The 22,674-nt window shown below is 36.5% G+C and overlaps 1 protein-coding gene across 1 annotated transcript in view; it reads left to right on the top strand.

Annotated features, from left to right (window-relative positions):
* Positions 1 to 22,674, top strand: part of LOC104530301 (carbonic anhydrase-related protein 10) — a gene marked incomplete at its 3' end in the record, with an annotated part of 110,813 nt that overhangs the window by 60,144 nt on the left and 27,995 nt on the right. Inside the window, exon 3 of the mRNA XM_010174844.2 lies at positions 19,853 to 20,038. Coding sequence (XP_010173146.2) covers positions 19,853 to 20,038 — 186 coding nt within the window. The remainder of the gene's footprint in view (positions 1 to 19,852; positions 20,039 to 22,674) is intronic.

Genomic DNA, 22,674 nt, shown 5'->3' with positions numbered 1-22,674 from the left:
AACCCCTCTTAAACTACAATCTATCTGCCTTGTATTTAGTTTCCCTATCAATTAAAAATAAATCCATGTAAACTATTACATAGCTTCCAGATGAAGACTTGAAGCAGTTTAATTAAATTGATCTAAATGTACACACACAGATATATTTGTATGTTATATATTAGGAATACAAAAATGGTGGAAGCCCACAAGAAATGGAACAGAAAAAGGAAAGTGTTTGTACGAGCTCTGAATTTGGCAGGGCACAGAAGGCAGAGGAGTATTAGGCAAAGGGAAATCAAACTGTGAATAAGATTACTGTGCCAAGAGTTTTGATTAAATGATGCCTGACTGAGTTGTTTTCCCATGAATACCTTACCCCACCTGGTGCCCCATACCCGCCCGTTACAGATTTCTCCCAACATGAAGCTAACTTAACTGTATAGTGTTGTTCATACATATGGTTATGTAAAATTACACATCTTCAGCTTTGAACGATAGCTGCGTTACATCTTAACTTGCATATAAATTTCTTTATATGCTTAGTACTTTTTGAAACTCTAAACATAAAGATCTAGCACTTGAACATTATTCACATCAGGGCTCCATCAACCAGGCAACAAATCAAGGCCTGTCATCCTCCTCAACACTCACAAAGGGGTACCCTTCAGGACACTGAGCTGTGCATTTTGTGATGTCCTACAAAGACCACTTTATCTGAACCTTTGTTGATACTCATGTTACCTGCAAATTGGATGGCACAAGAAGAGTCACTGCTAGTTGTTGTATGTGGTCTTTTGTTAATGAGATGTTAATGAGATGACATGACATCACTTCAATGTAACTGATTCTGTCTTTCCATCAAAACCAAGTAAGATCTTAAGCTCTGCTTAGAGGCAAAAATTTCACAAGAAGTTTGAGTAGGGTGGTGTCTCTCTCCCCAGTAGAAATAGCTGAATCCTTGCTACGCTTTTGAGTCCACAACCTGGATTTTTTTTTAATTTTTTAGAAATTTAAAATTTTTTATTTTTTTTTTTTACAGGATAACCTGCATGTTAATTAGCTTGTAAATTCTTAAAAATTGTGTAGATCTGTAAAACTCCGTATTTGCCAATAATCCTCAGATATCCTGTACTGCCAGGAGACAGTTTGTCGTTTCATCTAAAAGAAATTCACAAGGAATTTTGAATCTTAAAGAAAAACAAAATATTTGGACACAATTAAGTATTTTATTTCAAATAAAACTCTAGGTGTGTGGACCAAATTGCCAGGTGAGCTCTGTAGTTTTTAGGCAAATGCATTTGCTTAAATTTGTATCTTTTTTGTGCATATGCTAACAGGGGGCGAGTAGCCACTTGACTTGTACGAGTAAATGCACCCACCATTTTTCAGCCATGTTAGTTAGGGCAAGTTGAAAATTTACCCTAAACCTGATTTAATGTCTCATAAACCTGATTTATATGTGACCTGCTAGAAGTGATTGATGACTGAGTATTCAAAGCAGAAAACCAAGTGAACTGTACATAAAAAATGACTAGCTAGCTTTGCAAGGCATCCTTCCCTGTGCATACTGAATACTTTGTCTTTTCAGTAGTCACTTACAAATTCTTTGCTATAAACTCTAGATCCGATTCTCCTCTCACAACAGTGTAAATCAAAAGTAGCTGTACTGAAGTCAGTGGATTTGTACTACAGTAAATCCAACATGGGAGAAGAATCACTTAGTTTCTCATTGACATCGATAAAAAGAACACCAGGCTCCATATAAATAAATGGCAATAGGGTTCCTTGACTCCATTCCAGTTGGCAAAATTTATTTGTTAAATACATTTTAATGAGGTCTTTTAAGCTGTGCTATATTTCACCTGATGTTTATATGGTAATGCTTAGAAACTGGTTTACTGCATGAAATATAAGATAGTTTGATGCAGTCGTCTATATGTATATGTGAGAACAGGAGGTTGGGTGTGCCACATATGGAGAAAATATACAATTTAGGGTTCCCAAATGGCATCTTTACATAATTGTAAGAAAACTTAGAGGAGCTAACTAGCTGTAGTGGTAAAAAAAGAAAGAGAATCATAAAGCTAATGATAAATAAATATTTGCAGAGAAATGCCACACATTAATTACTAATATAATATCAGAATACAAAGAACAGCTGCTACCTGTATTTTCCATAATAAAAAAGTTCATAGGAATTTAAATGTGGTTTAAAGATTTTAATCCCTTCCTGTATTTTGCAGGTATTGTTAAATAGTCCCTGAAGTTATTCTTTTCCATATTATTTTTAGTAGTAAGCAAAAGTTTTTCTTTTAAATGTATGTGGATTCTGTGAAATGACAGGTTTTGCTGTAAATAGGATTTTGCTTTAAAACAATAAAGGAGAAATTCGCTAGTTATCAATCCAGCAGATTGCAAATACGTTATATATTTGAGCTCCCAGCAAAAATAACATAATTTGACAGTAGTTTGGAAACAGACCTCTTGCATGTCAGAGCCAGTATGAGTCCATGGCTGCACAGGTTTCAGCAAAGACAGATTTTTAACAGATTTCTAATATTAGCTTGCTAGGGCCAATTAGCTGCCAGTGGGATCACACTGTTTCTGGCTCTGGGGCTGCCTCTGTCAGCAGCAGCTCCAAGTACTTTGAGAACATCAGGCAGCATGGACATGCTCACCACTGATCTAATCTTGTTTCATGGAAATGCTGCTGTTTAAATGGAAGCAGGGTAAGTCTGGTACTGATACCTCATAAAAACCCAGCCTGAAGGCTTCAGTGTTGAGGTTCAGAGCTGGACAGAGTGGTCTGCATGTACCGGTGACAGTGAGTTAAGCAGAGGGAAGAGAGAATGAAGGCCTTGTGGGATCTGATGAACGTGTCAGTGTGGATGCAAAGATGATGTGTCCTGCTTTATCCCCCAAACACTGCGACAGAGAAGTTAGAATAGAAGAATTGTTCAGCTCTGCTAAACCAGCCCATAGCAATATGGAAATGTGGTAACCTGCAGCTGAAAATGGAAATTTAAGCAGCTCCCGAGATGCATGCAACAGTGGGTAGGCTCCTCCTGTGAATTTGTCCTGGAAAAGGGAATGTACTAAATACCACAGAGCTGAGCATGACAGCCGTATAGAATTACTCACATATTAAATTTTTTTAATAAATGAATGCTTTAATTTTGTCTCAATTCATGTTGAATTACATTGCATCCTATAATAATAATCAATAGCGATTTTCAGACACCATTAACATTTTTAAAAGTGAGTATTTAATATTCAGGGCTTCTTTTTTGCCTAATTTATCAATATCATGAGTGTAGGGGGGCTTGTGGGAGGTGTTGTTTGTTTGGGCTAGAATACACACAATCAGTAAAAATCTTTCTGCTTGACAAGTCAGGTTTTCCCTGCTCATTTCTAGAGTTTTCATATGAAATCAAACTGTCTAATCTTTCTCAAAAAAATTGTTTACTGCTCTTTTATCACCATTTGCTTTTGTAAACACTGTCAGTGAATATGATACCTTCTCTGCTTCAGAACCTGCTCATAGCTGTATATTCACAAAGGTGATAAAATACATTTGATTTTCACTGAAACAAGCTTGAGGGCCCTGTTTATAGGATATCTCGTACAGTCATGCAGTATTAATTCTATTTTGTGCAAGTTAAGCTGTGAATTCCAAACAAATTAATAATTGTTCTGCCTCACTGAGGTGAAGGTTGAATTTTAGAGTATAATCAAGATCCAGAAAATGGAAACTCCCTATGTCATAAATGAGAAACTGTCTGCATAGTAAATACCTTAATTAATTTAAAAATTATTAATATTAACTGCAATTAATTAATATCAATCCGAATTAATTCTTCTCTGATGCATACTCTTAACCTGTTAGCAGAGCTCATACATTTAAAACTTTCGGTGAGCAAAGCTTGAATGAAACTTCCTAAAACATGATGTTTTTCATATTGGTGTCTGACCTTTTGTTGTTGTCTGGTGTATCTATACTGTAGGCGGCTAAACCATCTCTTCGCTGTCATGCTCACAACACTAAACCCAGGATTAATTCTGCTTAACTTTGCAAAATGGAAGACATTGACCGGAGAGGAGTTCGTATCTCGTATCTGAATAATTGTTTCATTATTCAGATCATGGTTGTGACCACTTCCCTTTCCCTCACCTGGGGCTGTTAGAGCTCCACTGCTACCTCTGAAAGGTTCTTCATGGACTCCCCATTGTAGTCCTGCAGTGGTGCAACTTCCCACATCTGCCCACCACCAAAGGACTACGTGCTGATAGTAGTGCGAGTCCTGAAAGCTGAGCTGCTGGTCTGCAGCTCTCGCATTGATCCCTGTAATAGGTCTGAAAGTGCGGAACTGAAATTAAATCCCAAGGCACCAAGCTACAGCTCTTCCTAATGCATAATGATAATCCTTTATCGTGTTTGTGGTTTGAACTATCGCTAACAACTGCATCAGTAGCAGAGACCCTGAAGATAGGCTGGTCACAGATCAGAAGGATATCAGGAAACATGAAGAAGCTCCTTAATTAATTTCTAATCCTTTTTCAGCCTTAATCTTCTTTTTCATAGTAAGATCTGGCATTACACATTTTCTGCACACATGCTTTCTAGATGATGTAGATTAAGTCTTAGGTCTCTGATTTGCTAGAAACAGCATGTCAGTAGGTTAGCTATTACTGCAGCCTTGTACCGGAATTCCGCAGGATTACTCTGTCTGGGCTGATATATTCAGCTAAAATATTAATTAAAAGTATGTGAAGTTGGTTCAGTCATCCAGGATTTTAATCCATGCTTTGTTCTGTGCTTCAGGAGGGTTTGTTCAATCTCTTTGCCGTAGTTGGTGCTGGTTTATTTGTACATTTATTCCAGAATTAAATTTAGCATATAGCAGTGGTGGGATGGGTGGACTTCTGAATACCTCGTGACTGGGACAGGGGGCACGTTGCAGGAATAAGAACAAAAATACTGCAGACGTATCTTTGGAGTGCATATTGGTTATCAAAATTATAGTCAAAAGGTGGGTTTTTTCCTTACTAGTTAATAGCAGAGTGTCTTCTGATTTGTGATGTGAATACAGAAAATAAATGGATAAACCTCTTCTACTAACATAACAAATATAGATCCAAGAAAGACAGTCAGCAGTGCATGCTGAATAGGGAAGCCCTATAGTTTTAACACGGCAAACATTAATCTTTTCTACTGAACTTTTCAACACCCTCCTCCACAGATATCGTGTAGCAGAATCTGAAGTCTCCCAATGAGGGGCATGTGAAACATGTATGAGAGAATTCTGTCCCTATAAAATCCTGTAGCAAGATAGTTTCAGTATCCTACAGAAGGATCTTGATGGGTTTTTTTCGGTGCTTTCTAGAGAAGCTTCTAGGGTTACCTACAATTAAATAGGAATTTTCCATAAAAACAGGGAGGGTTTTTTTTTAATAAGGAGTTAGTCAAATTTACAACCATCACCTGATCTTGCTTCTGCTGATTCCAACAGGAGAATATCAGGCTGTAAGTACAGTCGAGATACATAACGATATGTTCATCCTTTCAGACTCAGAAACGAAGGTAGGTCAGTGCTGACAATGTGTTTTGAATTGTTCCTGCGTCATATGCTCTTACAGCACTACCAGATCCACATTCAGATAGGAATTTATAACCTGTCCCACAGCCTTGATCAGGAGAAAAATGTGTTCACTGCCTTGGATGAAGCACTGCAGTATGGAAATGAAAGGCTGAACATTTACTGAGCGTTTTGAGTTGTGTAGAACATACACACATTCCTGTGCTACATGCTTTTGTCAGGATTGAGGCATCTCTCACAGCAAATTGCAGAAAGCATTCAGAAGTTTTTCTGCAAACACCACAAAGAATAGAGGCACAGAACAGATGATGGTATACCCAGAAGAGAAGGTGACCCTGGGGACCTTCCCACATGTATTTAACTTGCTGTAGGGGTACAGAGGAACAGATACTGGCAAACTTGCAATTATAACTGTGCTGATCACCCATATCTATAGGACAGTAAAAAAGAGACCAAACTAACCAAACCACTGAAAGATGAAAGAGAAAAAAAAATCACTTTACACAGTTACAGATGAAAACATGTGGATTAACATTTTCTTAATAGCCTAAGGGACATATTTATGAGTTCCCTAGCATTATTAAAAGCAGCCCTTTCCATTGAAATGTTATGACTTACAGAATTCTGTTTACACAGCACTTCCGAGAATTAGGTCATGTCTGCTAAGGTGGCTAGATGTGGAGAAAAATTGACCTAGATCGGTATTTCTCAGACTTTCAACATGTGTGGACCACTTCTGGTTCATCAGACTTCATGTGTTGGCAAGTCCCTGCAATGGACTCCACTGCCTTGAAGGGATTCAGCTGCTGCCAGCTAGTGAAGGTAGTTGGCAGCACCACAGCTGTGGGAAATTAAGTTACTGACATTTGTCACTTTGTGCCTCCTCATTTCAGTGTGATGGCATCAGGGCCCAGAGTCTGAGGAACACTGTTTGGCCTAGAGCGTAGAATTTTTATCTTGGAAGTTGCTGGTTTGATTTTGTTTTGCTTTTGTGTGACAGGACATACAAGGAATGAGAAGCGGGGATTTAGGTGGGCTTTTTTAATATATAAATGAAAAAGTCAACAAGCAACAGTATTAAAACCAGAAACCTACAATCCATTAAAGGTGATTTGGCCATAACATTTTTATGATATTCCTTAACAAGTGCAAAGCTTTCATACATTCAGATAAAAGTAAAATAAATTCCAACCGTGATGAAAAATAGTTTTGCAATTACAGGCAACTTTTTAAATGTTACGTGTAGATCTAGCCACCTGGTTGCCATCACCTTTCTTCTCTGAGTATTGTGATTAGACATAATGTTATCTTGAAGTATTGTGTCTTAACAAATTATCTAGACCAGAGGTAAGACTGTATCTGCCTCTTAAGTGGTGAAGATGCTTAAGTTACTCTTCTATACCAGAAGAAATCAGTTGTTGGAAACTTTGTATTAAGAAAAAAAAGCATCCTTCTTCCCTTATCATGGTACGTCATCTCCGACTTATGAAGGAAAGCATTGCCTTTCTCCATGCTTGTGATCTTCTGTTACCTCTAGAAGCTCCTCACACTCATGGCTCGTGCTAACCAAAGCTCCCATTAAACAGCTTCAGCCCTTTGCTCAGCGAGGTGCCCATAGTTAGCGATGGGAGTTGTCATTAAAGCTCTATGTATAATTCAATGTGGTGGCTGAAATCACTTCCGAAAAGAGGAAATCTACCACAGAAACTTTTAGGTAGCCAGGCCTGTGTTTTTTATATGCAGCAGATTTAGCCCAGTATCCTTATTGCAAATGGATGTCAAGAATAGAAGGATAATGGATTCAAGTTTTAGCAAAAACTTCCCTTATAAATTCAACCATTCGCCAAGTCAGTTGATGCCCTACTTTCAAGACTGTCATAGCAAGCAATTCTGAACAGTCTTTGCTTATTAAAAATGGAGTACTAAAATCAATATAGTAATATCTTGTTGGAGAAAATTCAATTTATCAGCAGGTTTGTCATTTTAAAGATGATTAAAGGACTTGTTTATTAGGCATCATCTAGACTTCAGAAGTAGTTGGTATGAAAATAATAAGACATAAGCCACAATAGACTTACAAATCTTTCAATTATATCAGGGATATTTTTCTGTAAGTGAAGGCCTGGAAGCATTTTCTGTCTTTACTTTAGACTATATCAGTCACCAATTACATAATAAAAACTGGTACTGCTCATAGATTTCAGTAGCTCAGGGGCAGACCCATTATTCAGAACCTGTGCATTTGAAATTGTTAAAAATATCAAGTGTGCTGAAATTTTCATTAATGTCTTGTAAGAAATACCTGTTCTGATCTGCAAGAGTTCATTTTTGAAAGCTCCTGTTCAACTTCTGCCTAAATCCTATCTAGGTAGGAAGAACATACACACATTTAAAGTATTTTTGTCTCCTGCAGGTGAGAACAAATCTGAGTGTGAGAATGAACTCTAAAACTTGTCTTCATCTAGGAAAGAGAGCAGGGCTGTCTTTACACTGTAAATAAGGTGTTCAGTACCTTGGCAGCTTCTCAGCTATAATTCATCACAAATAGGAATGTGAGCACACAAATCCCAGAGTTGGGAAAGGTACCAGTTCAGAGGCATTTGGGAGCATTCAGCCTCCAGTTTGCATGTTACAGAGAAGGAAAAAGGTGTAAAAAATAGAACAAAAAGCAATTGCTAATAAATAGAATGGTGATCCATAACTGAATATAAACTACTATTTTAAAATATCCTTCCTGGGAAGATAATAAAGATTAACTTGTCAACATTATTGTTTCAACAGATTTAACATTCTTGAAACTCTTTAGAACATGTATGATAAAATACTCCTTAAAAAGGAACTTGTCTCAGATGTCTGGAAAGCTAAGATCCTATCTAGTCTAAATTGTACCCCGATTGGAAAAGCATTTAATCATTCACTGATTCCTAGCTGACTTCATCCCATAACCCGTTTCTCTATTCTTCATGGACTCTTCTGCAAAGCCAGGTAAATCTATATTTTGGTAAGCACAGTGACCAAAAGAACCAGAGGGGAGCTAATGGTAAACTGGCATGATATAAAAATTGTTTTTCTAATAGCCTTTTTCAGAATAGTTTCTCACCATTTCTTTATGATTTGAGCTAGTGGAAAAGTGTCTTTCACTCTGCATGGAATAAAACATGCTTGGGAAATGATGTAAGAGAAAAAAATTGCTTCTTGGTATTCTGAGCTTTCTGTCATTTTGATTACTTGTAAAAATACTAATTTACACAACTCCAGTGTACATGGAGCTGTACAGAAGATCAGAATACTGAACAAAGAAACAGCTCTTCCCCCATAGCCCTGCAATCTAGAGGCACAGCAGGTAATGTGAAATGAGAAGAGAAAAAAGAAAAAAAAATCACAAAAAAACAACTACCACCAATGAAACAACGGAGTAAACACAAAATCTCTTGACCAAGTTTTAGCAGAAGAGTGCTCATAAGTGAAGCCTTAGGAAGCTTTCTGATGGAAAGGGTTTCAAAATTGTATCATTAACCTTAATAATGGAATGTTTTGATTGTGGTGCAAAACAGATGAACTTTGAAAGCACATCCTCTTCATTCCATACATCCACTGGAATGACGATGTACACACGTAACACCAAGCCTAGGAACATAGAGGAGGTGAGGTCTGCCTCTGTGCTGCCCTTTAGCCTGGAGCTCAAGTTCATGGTGCAGCTCAGCTGTCCCAGTCTGCCACACAGCTCGCACATTGACTTTCAGACACATTTGAATTAGAGGCATATTCGAACACAGAGAAGATTCTTCTTGTTAAGCTAGAATTTAGGGAGCTCTATTTCCAAAAAATGTGGGTTTGTGGGTTGTTTTTTTTTAAAGTGCATTGTCAGAGAAAAAAAAAAAAAAAAAAAAAGAATAGTTTTGGAAAGTGTCAGGAATAGCAAAGATAAGTTCAGGATAAGGATTTGTTTGTTTGTTTTTCTTTTATTTTACTTCTACTGCAGTTCCACTGTTTTCTCAACATAAAGAGGTACACAAATGCTTTTGAGGCAGATGAAATGAGAAAAGTAAAACAGTCCTCTGTTAAACAGGAACAGTAATATTTGTAACTGGAAAGCTAATTTATTCATCTTCTTTAAAGAACTAGAAAAAGCAGGCCAGGACAAAACAGCTCTCCTCTGCTGCTCAGAAAAAAAAGGAAAGAAAGAAAAAAACCAAACAGTGAAATATGCTACTAAGCAGAATAGCTCATGATTTTTGCATGCCACAAAGGATTTGCCTTGACACATAATGAATCTTATTGAGGTCAAATTTCAAGATATCTAAATACTAGTTTACCTCCAGAGATACAGGGCTCATGAAATTATTTTGCAGTAACTATGCATTTTTTCCTTGGCAGTGATTTGGGAAGCAGCTTGACATTGTGAAATGTACTGCTTTCAGTTCTGCTAAAAAAAGCTGATAAAACTTTTGTCCCTTTGATGGCTAAAAAGCTGAGGTTTATAGATTCTTCTTTTCATTTCCACTGACTTATAATTTCAGTAAAGCATTACCATGCTTCTCTGGCTACGCCACGACTCGGACACTGCCATTCCCCTTAAGCAGGAAAAACAACAATAATGTTGACAGGTTCAGTACCTCACGCCTTCTTGCAACTTCATGGCTAGAGTGGTCAGAGGCTTTCAAAAAGCAGCAGTGGCCACTTCATTATTATGGAGAGTTTATGAAAACTTGATGGGCATAGAAATTTAGAACTTCCTGGCAGCAAGAGAATTAAAGAAATAAAAGAAATGGGCTTTTCTGGCTCTTGTAAAATTGTATCATTAACCTTAATAATGGAATGTTTTGATTGCGGAGCAAAACAGATGAACTTTGAGTGCACATCCTCTACCCTGCTCAGAAAGCTGTGTGTGCTTCTCAGCCGTGCAGGCAGCAACCCGATGCACAACAGCGAGAAGGTTTTGCCACTTATTAATCTAGGCCTATGTGAGAGGAAAGACATTTTTCTTCCTTTTTCTATTCACAGAAGTTAGTAAAAATAAAAGATTTTATTTCTGTATATGTATATATACATACATAGATGCAGGTAAAGTGGTGAGTATATTAATAGTCTACACAACACAACAGTGACATTTTACCACTTAGCTTGAAAGATACTTTCCAGATTAATTTAGCACAGCCTTTTTGTTAATGCTACATACAAATAGTAAAGCAGAATATACACCAAGAGGTTAAAGAATTTGAGTTAGTCAGCTAGCTATATCTCATCTGCTCAGCAGGGAAATTTCTTCTAAAACTTGTATAAGTAATGAAAGTACTGAAGAGAAAGTACAAGCAAAATAAAGATACTAGAAAGTCTGAATACATTTATTAATATGCAGTTGATCAAATGAGATATTAAGCATCTAATGTCTAAAATCTGGCTTGCTATATGGAAAATATGAGGAAAGTGAAAGACACTAATTTCAATATATGTCCTATAAATTTCCATCTAATGTGGATTCCATTGGAAAACCCCTGGCATTTCAACCAAAGAACTCTCTGAAAGAGCTCTGAAATCCAGGCAGCTACCAAAGGTCACTGCATCTCAATATCACTCACTAAAAAAGTACTCAATTAGACCCTCAGGATTTTAATATATTCAATTTTACACTTTAAACCCACATAAAAAATGGAAAGATTAATTTTTCATTCATCTGGATTTCTCACAAGTTTGTAGGCTTCTGTACCATTTACAACCTTTCAAAAATTTATGTAAGGCTTCAGATTTTAAAAAGGCAGCTCTTTTGACATCACTTTATCGGAGACAAAAATTATCCTTAACACTGTTTTTAATGCAGATTCTTTAAACTAAAATCCCATTACAGATTGCTAGACTAAATTAGGCTAATGAGTTCTCCAAGCCCCAGTTATTCTCTCAATTACTTATTGACTTAGCCTAATTCTAAACTAAGGTTAATAAACTAAGAGCAGCACGCAAATGTAATTTTTCCATCTTTCGTATAATGCTTGAAGCTGTGTCACAGCACAGGATGAGACTTGTCATCAGTGGTAAATCACACACAGGATTGAGAATTGCCATAGTTCTGCAATCATACAGTATCAGTCCAACTTAGCCCCAAAACATCCTTTTTAAACACTAGAGCATGGCACAGGCACACAACACTTCACAACAAACTTGAGTTCTTTGCTAATAAACCAAAATCACTCCAGAATCTACCAGAGTAGACACATCCATGTCTGCTGTTGAAGCACTAATAGTATTTATTTAAAAAAAAAAAAACCACAAAAAAACCACAAAAAAACCCACAAACAAACAACAAAAAACCAACCTTACAGCAGTCTCAGTATGGACATTCTCCATACCATCACAAAGAACTTGGAACTTGACATAAACTCTACACCATTTTACCTGGCTAAAGATACCTGTGATTATTTTTGCTTTATCTGCTAGGTAACTGCATGCTGCTCGGTTCTTCCTGCACGTAAAGAAGTCTCTTAAGGTCACATTGCAATGAAAATTGTTTTCACACATTCCTCTTCCATACTACAGTTTGCCTGCAACTATTCAAGCTGTAGGTTTCAAGATGCTACACAGCAGAAGATGGTGAACATTGAGATCCGGTCTGCTTTCCTATAGCAAAACATTCTTCATTATTTCTTTTTTTCACCCCAAAGAGCGTGCAATGGATCCCTTCATGCAGGAAGCTCTCAGCATCAAGTATATCCCCCACTTAAAATCCTTACTGGACCCTCAGGCCTTCAGCCAGCATTGGTGGAAGCAGATCCCTTGTCCACTCACAGAAGCCAGTTTTTCTGCTTGTCTATCTCAATAATTTGATTTTATTTTTAAAAAAACTCAATGAAAGCTTCAGGATGAAGTTCACATACTACATATGAATTAAATGGAGTTGAAATATTTTAGATTAAGGAGAGCCCAGTTTCACTGTAAAGCTAGCATCAACACACACAGCCATTATTAGTGCTAGACACCATAAATTTGGCTGCATCTGCTTTAGGCTTCATAGTTAGTAACAAGCAAAAATCATTGCATTAATGGAGTGGTGGAAATACAATAAAGCACTTTATTATTCCCAAAAGGCAGCATGTGGCATGCAGACTCTGTGGGGTGTTACCAATGTCCTAGGAGCAGTTTCAGTCGTTCACGTCCTGTGGCATATAATTATCTCAGACTAACCATGACCCTGCGGGTCCTCTATTAAAATTATATTTTTGTTACAGAATAGTGTATACATTATTGAAGCACATTATTTTGATCACTGAAAATTGACGTATTGTGCTCATTAGCCAGTAAACCTGAATATTTCATTTATGAGGTTAGCTCCAAGTTTTTTACAGATCAGTCACTTAAGGAAAGTAAACAGCTAAACTGCAGAATAGTGAATGGGAAAGATTCTTACTGAAAATGCTGCTTTACAAAGCAAAAAAAAGTGTGTCATGCCACGTGCTGATACATGACATATTGCATTAGGCGGGTAAATGGGTTAATTGGACTCATTAACATCATTTCCTTTTAAAAACTTTTCAACTAAGAAGATGAAAAGAATATTTTAATTTTTACACTCCTCTCTTACATTTTACATTTTTCACATAGGCCTTTTTTGATCAAATATTGATGATGATGCCTGTTGTTCTTCAAAGCTCAGCAATTATATTGCAGCTCCTTCCCAGTAAGTGGCACTGTATCAAAACTCTGCTATTTCCTTGTCTTTAATTCCTCCCTTTCCCTTTTTTTTTTTTTTTTTTAATAAACACAACATAAGGTCTGTTGGATTCTTGCCAGAAAAGGCACTCTGGATATTTTGTTTCTCTGATGGCCTTCAAGCAACCCGCTGAGCCTGCATCCTCCAAATACTTGGTTGTAGACTAGAAACCGGTTTGACTGATGCAACAGATACAACAATTTTGTCCCCCAGCTGAAACCACCATTTCTGAAACTAAAGCCATAAATTTAGCCACAGTTGCGTCACACAAAAAAGATAAGTTTTAATTTTCTTCCTAGCTGTGGAAGTGCCCGTGGTATACAGGTGAAAATTATGGGATGGGTTAACGGTGCTCTCTGCTGGCAGCAAGGAAAGCTTGCAGGAAACAGAGCTGGGATTTGCCTGAAAATTACCTTCAAAAATAAAGCATGAAACACTTTGAATATGTATCTACGTCTAAGGCCCCGAGAAATTTATGGGAAAATCCATAGAAGATTTACAAGGTCAAGAAGCACGCTGTTTATTGCAAACATAATTTTGGAAATTATGGTATATTAGCGGCATTTCCACAATTTCTTATGTGCTGTTGCATACAATGATTAAGCATAAAAGATGAAGGCAGAGAAAAAGTATTATGAAAAATAACTATTTAAATATACTAATATTCATCAAATGCACTTAAGTAAAACAATGTGTTGTAGAAAACAATTGTTAAAAACAATTGAAAAACTCGTAGGTATGTGCATGTGTCTGCATATGTACACACATAGGGAATACTTCAGGACAAGGACAGAGCTCTCAAAATTTTGGAAAATCCTTAGCACGATTGTCTCCTATTTAATTATTTCAATCTCCTCTTTAAGAAAAAACTAACAAACAAGAATACCCTTTTTAAACAACCATTAAATAACTTAGAAGAATAACCCTGTAAAACCATTTTATTTTCCTGCTTGGATCCCTTCTAACAACAGCTGGAAAAATCAAGACAGCGGCATAAAACTACTCCTAAAACTAACTGGGTGCCGTAAGCAAAATATTAATAAAATAAATGCCCTTGTATAGCCACTGCTTTGAAATAAGGGAATGTAATTCTGCTGCAGAGAAGTAAGCAGTGCACCTTAGCAGGGTACATTTGAAATTCTAGTTTCTAGTTCAGTGTGATGCTTCATCACTGTCCCTAAAGCCAGATTTCAAATCACAGGGTTGCCCTGAAGTCTGTGTAAACTCTGTTTTCAAACCCTGAAGCGGTCTCGGCTTTGCACAAGAGAGATACAAGGTGCTTACTACAGTACAAGCACTTCATATCAATGCGGACAGTACTTTATGGTCTGGTCAAGATACTATGAACAACCACCAGAAAGACATTAAATGAAAGGAACTTGCTTGAGGGACTCAGAAAAACATGATTTGGTTTATCACTGCACTTAGAAACTCCAGTTCAGGTGACCTGAGCTACAGAGTGAAATTTTGCATAGGACAAATCTTGTGTCAGGAAGAAAATAAAACAACCTGGCATTAATGTTTACTTTCCCCAGTGGGACAAAAGACAACTGCAGATTTATTTTTGTATTTTATTAATCACTTTGAGGCCCCAAATGGCAGATGCTAGGACCAATTTAATATTAGTGTTAATATTTTAAGGTTTCCATGGAGCACTTCTGCCTCCATGAACCTGCTAGGGAGAGGAGTTGAGCAGAAAAATCAATGGCACATTACAGGTCCCTCAGGATCCGTGCTGCACTCACCAGGCCACCCACTGCGTTGAGATGTGGATGCCAAATGACGGAAACCAAAGGTAATGACAAAGTATGTGGCATTAGTAGTTCAGGTGGTGCTAACAGGGGAGGGAATCCCACCACTCCCTCAGCCTGCAGAGTCACTTCCCTGTTCTGCTGGAGGATAGGGCTCCAAGGGGAAATATGGAAGCCAGGTGGCAGATGATAGAAACTTGGTTATTGCAGGATATAAAACTGGGGCACTACGACACCTTCAAAACACTCTTCAGTCCTTGGTGATTTGCTTGCCTAACGCAGTGCTAGGCCCTCTTTTGACTGTATCTATTTTCATCCTAAAGAAAGGAACATCTAATATGGCAGATAAGATCCAAGGACACCACAGCAGGCAGCCATACACATTTGATTTTCTTGCTTCCTTACATTCAGTCCTGCTCCACTGGCAGGTACTGATACAAGTTTAAAAATGTTCTTGGAACTAAATCTTCAGACAACTCTTAACTGAATAAATCTAAAATGCACTGTTTTGTAAAGGCCCCTAGGAAGCTGAGAGCTTGTGCTATCCCTTGAAGAAAGATGACACTGAACTACTAACATAGCTTGGGATTGAAAGGCAAAAATTCCATCTCAGCTCCTTCTCCTTTCCTCTTGCACTCCCTGCTTAAATTTCTAGCATGGTTTCACCCTCAAACTGACTTATTTTTCTGTCACTTCATCTGAGTGTTTTGAAGGCTATTTTAACACAGACTGCAATATAAAGATGTAGGCCACAAAGGAAGTTCTGAAAAATATTTAATTCAGAACTAGTTGTGGAAGTAAAGACGAAGGGAACAAGATACACAGTTAACTAGGACACAACAAAATGCAGGGTTAAAGAACATCATTAGGAAAAAAAATAATGTGTTTCAGCATTTGTTTGTTTTTTGTTTTTTCCTAATGGTCATAAAGGTCTGTAGAGTTTCAAGATAAACGTGTATCAAAGAGTTTGTGTTTATTAGGTATGCATTTTTATTGACTTTGCTTGTTTTATTGACTTTCAAAGACAAGAACTGGGACTTTTTTGTGATCACAGGACCAGCAAGTTGTACACAGATACCACATGAGTATTCAGATCTTGCTTAGAACTGTAGTATAGAATATATTAGCAGCATGTGCCTGTGTGGCTGTCTTGCATCAAGATAAAGAGAGAGAATAATGCTGCTGGGGAATTATGTGCACAAAGCTCTGTGAAGCAAAAATTAAAATGAATGAGATTAAATAGAAAATAACTACATCAGGAATATGTTAATAATTTAATTAAAGTCTACCAAAGTTGAACTATTCCACAATTAAGGTTGAAGCCCATCAACATGCTCTGTTCTACTTGGGGATTTTGCCACAGGTAAAATTACCTGTTTGGTAGTATTTCTTAATATATGAGAAAAATGGGATCAACTACAAGTGCGGTATGATCATTAACTTCAACAATGTTGGACTTAGCTGTTTTCTCAGACAGGCTTTTACTGACATTTTAATATATGTTTTCTTTACTGCAGTCTCATTCCTATTACATAAGATAAATGGGAATCTTGATCCTTTTGAAAAAAAGGAAGGCAAGATTTAGTGCTCTTCCAGCCCCACCCCCCAAGCTCATTTGCTATGTTTTCAACTTTCAAGTCAAACAGAAAGACAAAACAAAAAGGCTACCTAATAGGAAAGCAAGAAGCAGCATAAAGGCCATCACTATAAAAGACTTAGCACCAAAGATTAATCTGACACATTAAGAAAATAGTTACATAGATTTTAACAGATCTTTTCACAGAATCACAGAATGGTGGGGATTGGAAGGGACCTCAGGAGATCATCTAGTCCAACCTCCCTGCCAAAGCAGGTTTCCTACAACAACCAGCCTTTCTATGTTTTTAACCTATCCTGTAACATTTTATCCATTCCACAGAATGGTATAAAAAAATAAATTCTCTGCTTTCTGGAGTACCAGATATCATTGACTGTACAAGGCAGAGTCAACATCTTTCCCATAAGGTGCCCCTGTCTTCATGCCGTTTATCTTGTAGGAGAGTGTACAAAATACAGAAAATATCTCCTCGTTAACTTCTGCGCCCATGACCTTTTACAACACAACATGCAACTTTGCTTTCCACAAAAGCAACTCAGTTTGATGTTCTAAAATGAGAGTGCACCATCACCTTAAAGGTTCAGTACCATAAAATACAGAAAATCCTTCTTTTATCACTAGGTCCCCATAGTGAATAAAATCAGAACCTTCTTTTTCTCCAGTAGCAGTTAAAACTGCACATAGTGAAGAGACAATGCATTGTTTTCTGCTGAAAACAATGGAAGACAACCTTTATTTTTCCTTGCATTGTTTTTTTGTACTTTCCTACTGAGTAAAATACATTTGTATACTTTTAAAAGGTGAGTGCACTTATGTGATACTATGTCCTACAACTGTAAATGGTTATATTTGAAATGTATGCTTTTAAAGGTGGTAAGGTAGTGGGTTTGTATGCAAAACAGACAATACTCTGAACCACAATAAAGAATTTCACATAGCGTTGCGGTGGTACTTCCCATAATCAAGCACAGCCTACTATACAATCTTGGCAAGTGAGAAAGTCTCCACAAATTTAAAAAAAATAATAAAAAAAATTCAATCTTGCATTCAAATGTCATCTGAGCAGATGGCAAATATAAGATATTTCTGTTTTTCTGGGAGTAAGCAAATGCCCATAAAAGAAGTGTGAGTAACGGAGGTGTATGTTGCCACTCTCAAGAAAAAGAAAGAGGCATGGGCATGCCCTGAAGGCGCCCACTCACAAGAAAACCCATACTTCACTTAAACCTAAGAAGGCAGATAAAAGGGCAATTGTTTTGTATTGAAGATCTTGGATTTTGACCTTCCTGGTGACAACTTGTGTCCCCAGGCAGGAGATTTTTTTTTTTTATAGCCTCACTTCAAGTTGCATTACTGGTATTCTTTATCTGCAGTTACATAGGGAAATTCTGTTTTAACACAGTCAATACAACCTCATTACAAGCACTGCATTTTTCTGAGGGGGGAAATGAGAAAGACGAATGTTACTCCTGTTCATTAATTTGCCTCTTATTATTTCCCCTCTCTGCTCTACAGAGAGTTATTTGATTCATATCAGGGGTTATATGGGTCACTTTTACCTTGAGAGAGAAAATAATGGTACCCTAATTTGAGATTTGTACCAATTTAAGTAAGAAAATGGATTCTGAATATTTTGCGTAGTTGCTAAGTTTAACTGAGTGTTCAGTGAAGCGTGAGTTTCCAAATGTGAATAAGAGGCTTTAAACCATTTTCCCCTATTTGTTTTTAAACTACATTTGTTACTTATGATTAGCAATTTTGTGTCATTCATATGCAGTGTACTGAAACGGAATTCAATAAAATGACCTTCTTCTACCTATTAAAGTGAACTTAGTATTTAATTATTATGTATGCAAAGTCAAGCAGAAAAACTAAAAGGCATTTATAAATAAGATCATTATGTTTTATTTGCAATGAATGGGAATATTTGTGTTTATTACTTTTCATAAGAAATTTATTACTGCTTATTTTGAATTGGCATAAACAAAAAATAGAACATCTCTATCAAAGTTTAAAAAGTCACAACAATCAAAAGCTGCTTAATCTCATCCATTTAGTTCTATTGCACAGTCTGTTCAGTGTAACTTTTTACAACATACTGTGCAAGAAAACAGGTCATTTAAACTCAGTAATTAGTATTACAGATAAAATGACACTGCAGCAATGTTAATTACTATAGTACTGATGTAGTACAGGATATAATACATAATAGTCATGTCTTTAATTTTAAATTGAAGTGCAACAAAGCATATTATTGCTACACTTCCTCTTCTTAAAGTAAATTATTGAAGTGTACCATTTGTATGCATGCAGAATAAATCACAATTCTACCTTAACCCAAACTGGCATATTTCACTTTCTAATGGCATAAATTAAGGAACCTCTTGCTATAGGAACTTTTCCTATGGCAGTAAAAATTCATGTGGAATCATATTCCACATGAAAAATTTCCACAATAATTTTCTTTTTTGTTACAGCAGTTGTAAATCAGTTTTTCAAATGAAGCATAACGTACAGTCTTTTAAAAAATAAAGATGAATCTTGAAGAGCATTACAGCTATTTGAGGTGTAGTAGGAACTAGAGATGTATGATCAAATTGTAATTAATTCTGTATTGCTATGGTTAAAATGTTTGGCAATTGTAAACATAAAATATTAATAACAAAACAAAGAGACTTGCGGAGGAGGACAATGAAGAGTCTTTACCTGCAGCTCCAGGAGTAGGTCTCCCTATTTATGAATAATTATATCTCTTCTTTTTGTAGCATCTTTAGTTTTGTATAACTTTGTTATAAATATTAAATGGAGGAAAAAAATGAGTTAAATTTCAGATTTGTTCAAATGTACTTAATTTATGTCAGCTGAAATGTTCCCATTTTCAGTGCAGAAATTTTGTAATGAAGCCATTATTCAGACCTTACATTAAAAATATTCTAAAAGCCTACTTATTTAGAAGTATTAAAATCTTATTCTCTGTGTTAACCATGTGCCCCTGGCTAAAATATATACATATGGATTTAGCAAAATACTTGAATATACAGTATGAGATTCAAAGCAGAAGTTGAAGTATAACCTCAGGTTGTGTATTTCATCTCACAACAAGATGTATTGCTGCATTTAAATGAAGGTGTGTAAAAAGAACTTGACATACATGTAACGAGTTTCTAGGATTTACAAATGATTTTGAAAAAATGCTTTTTTTTCCCCCCCTCACTTTGTTTAGGTCAGTGGGACAATGTATAATACAGGGAGACATGTATCTCTACGATTAGACAAAGAGCATTTGGTCAACATCTCTGGAGGACCCATGACATATAGTCACCGCTTAGAGGAAATCCGGTTACACTTTGGAAGTGAAGACAGCCAGGGATCAGAGCACCTACTCAATGGACAGGCTTTCTCTGGGGAGGTATGTCAATGTATTTGGAGTTACAAATGAACCAGTATGAATTACTCACTTTCCATTTCTGCCTGAAGTTATTTGCAAACTAATTTGTACTCATAAAAATCGTTTCCCTTTATCCATTCTGAAAAATCAGGGAATTCCCTTTTTCCTCACCATGCAGTGCAAAAAACCCCCTGATCTCTAAAAATGAAACTGCTGTATTGATTGTATGCATAGACATCCTGTATCCTCATGTGTGCTTACTTACAAAGGTAATCAAGTATATTTTGATGGGTCCTTTATATCCCTACTAAATGCAAATACAAGATTAACCACAAAGTAATACTGAAAGTACTTCAAGTTCTTAAAAAAGTGCTGCTTTTGCTACTCACTAGTGCATAACACTTTACATTGAGTATCATTTTGCCTTTGATTCATGTAAAAGTAAGGTGATAGCTAATTTTAGAGATGGTTCCAAAGAAGTCTGTTAATCTGCTCAAAAAATAAAGTTAACTCCACAAGTAAAACCAGGCAGAAGAGGTTCTCATTTTGTATTTTAAATACACGTCTGTAATTGTCCCAGAAAATACCATAATTTAATCATCTTGATAGCTATTGCAGGAAAACCTATTACTCTTGCTGGATAAATGTTTTAGTCTCATACATGGAGTATTTTTTCAAGATGTATAGTAAAGTTTGCAGACTTTCTGAGAGGCAAAGCAGAATCTTTCCATTCTTCCTATGTAGGAGCATTTTTACATAGAAGAGATGCATGGGTTTTGTAGTACCCCATCCTTCAGCAGCTGGTGCCATGCCTGTGAACTATCTAGCATGCAACTCCACCCCACAAATCTTAACAAGTAAAATAATGCTTCAGAATAACTTATATATTGCTGTAAGGATTATTTTCAGATATATTTTAGGTATCCCTGTTTCCATTCTTTCAAAAGACCAAAATGAATAGTTTTCCATAATAAAGCACTTATTTTCTTGAGGATGAATAATCAAATTACCATCTGTACTAACTATCACAGACTCTGGTGATGAGTCATTTAATGCATGGTATTTTCTTTGGCACTATGCAACAGTAGTTATTTAAGCATAGGGAATTAATTGCAGAGTTGTCAAAATGATGGTATTATAATTGATGGTAATAATTTGCTTTGTTTTATAAGCTACATAGATGTATAATATAGCCAGTGGCAGCTTTTTCATAAAATTACTCACATCTTACACAACTCACTTCTCGTTGCCTTTTTTAAATCCTGTGGTAAGTGAACACATAATGTATTACTCCTTTCAGAGTTGAATGTTAAGTATGCTGTAGTAAATAAGGTCTTTGCTCTGCTATTCAGATTTACAGAAAAAGAATATTCAAACAAAAGCAAGTTGTCTGAACAAGAAAGCAAAAATCTAGTTGAAACGTACCATTGCAGTTGATATGATGTATCAGTATCATTTCAGATAATTTTAAAAGAGTTTTTAAGTTATAAATTCATCAGACTATAACAAAAGGTAAAAATGTAGACCATTATTTTGCAATACTTAATACTTAACTAGACTTCTGGTTTTGCAAGTAGGAGTTCTGAAGTACTATTAATATTTGATATTTGCTAACAGAGACCTCAAGTTTTTTTTAATAAAGGAGAAAACCTAGCTAAGTGAAAACCACTATCAGTCAGTCGTGCACAGCTGGATCCACAGTACATGCAGGATTCATCTAGTTATCAGAATTCCTCCTGCAGTGAGTAGAAAGAGATTAGCATCTTCAGAGGATGATCATTCCTGAGAGCCAGAGATGCATCTCTTAGGACAGGACAAATCACTCTGTGGAGATGCATCTCCCTTGACAACAGAGCAGAGACAAACAACAGGCCAAATAGCTTAGACTAGACATCTCCATTTCAGATGGCAAGATTAATTCTGTCCTTTGGGGATGCATTTTTCAGTGTTTCAGATAGGTGTTTTGGGCGTCTGGACACGTAACTTCCAATAAGGTAAAGTATTAATTACTATTTTTTAATCCACATCTGCACAATTAAGTCTTATTTATAGAACACATACTGTTTCCAAAGTACAACCACAGATTCAAATCAATCGTGCTGAATAGCATGGGTGCAAATTTTCAGTGAAGGACAGCCACTGACAGTGTTCTTAGAATATACATCTGCTCATACAAGTGCTGTCTGTATAAAGAAGTGATTTTCAATAAGCTCTCTGCACTGGAAGATGTAATGTCTACAGCTCCCAGCAACTATAGTAAGAAAACCGAAGACAAGCTAGCTGACTTTATGATAGAGTGCACATCTTTGTAATGTAACGTATGCTTTCAAGACTGTTGCTGCTAATTACTATTCACTTCTGCATTGGATAATGCTGTCAGAGGAGATGGGGTAAAGAAGAATAACTGCATAAGTGCATTAGTTTAATTTAGCTACTGCAGGGAAGAATAGCAATTAATATTTGCTGACTTAGGCTTTAGCCACTGTAGGCAACCAGAGAAAAATAACACTGACTGCTAATTGCGTGTTAACTCCCGTGACACTGTCTCCTTACTGCTCTTCTTATTTGTGCTGGACAAACCCACTAGGGGTTTTATTGTAACCTCTGTTTTGCTGTGGAAACAGTTCCCAAGGGTGAAGTTACCCAAGAAGTGTGAT

This window comes from Antrostomus carolinensis, unplaced genomic scaffold (genome assembly GCF_000700745.2).
Source record: "Antrostomus carolinensis isolate BGI_N321 unplaced genomic scaffold, ASM70074v2 scaffold9979, whole genome shotgun sequence".
NCBI classification, from domain to species: Eukaryota; Metazoa; Chordata; class Aves; order Caprimulgiformes; family Caprimulgidae; genus Antrostomus; species Antrostomus carolinensis.
The sequence above is the reverse complement of the archived record's forward strand: the minus strand, read 5'-3'. Positions and strand labels throughout refer to the sequence as shown.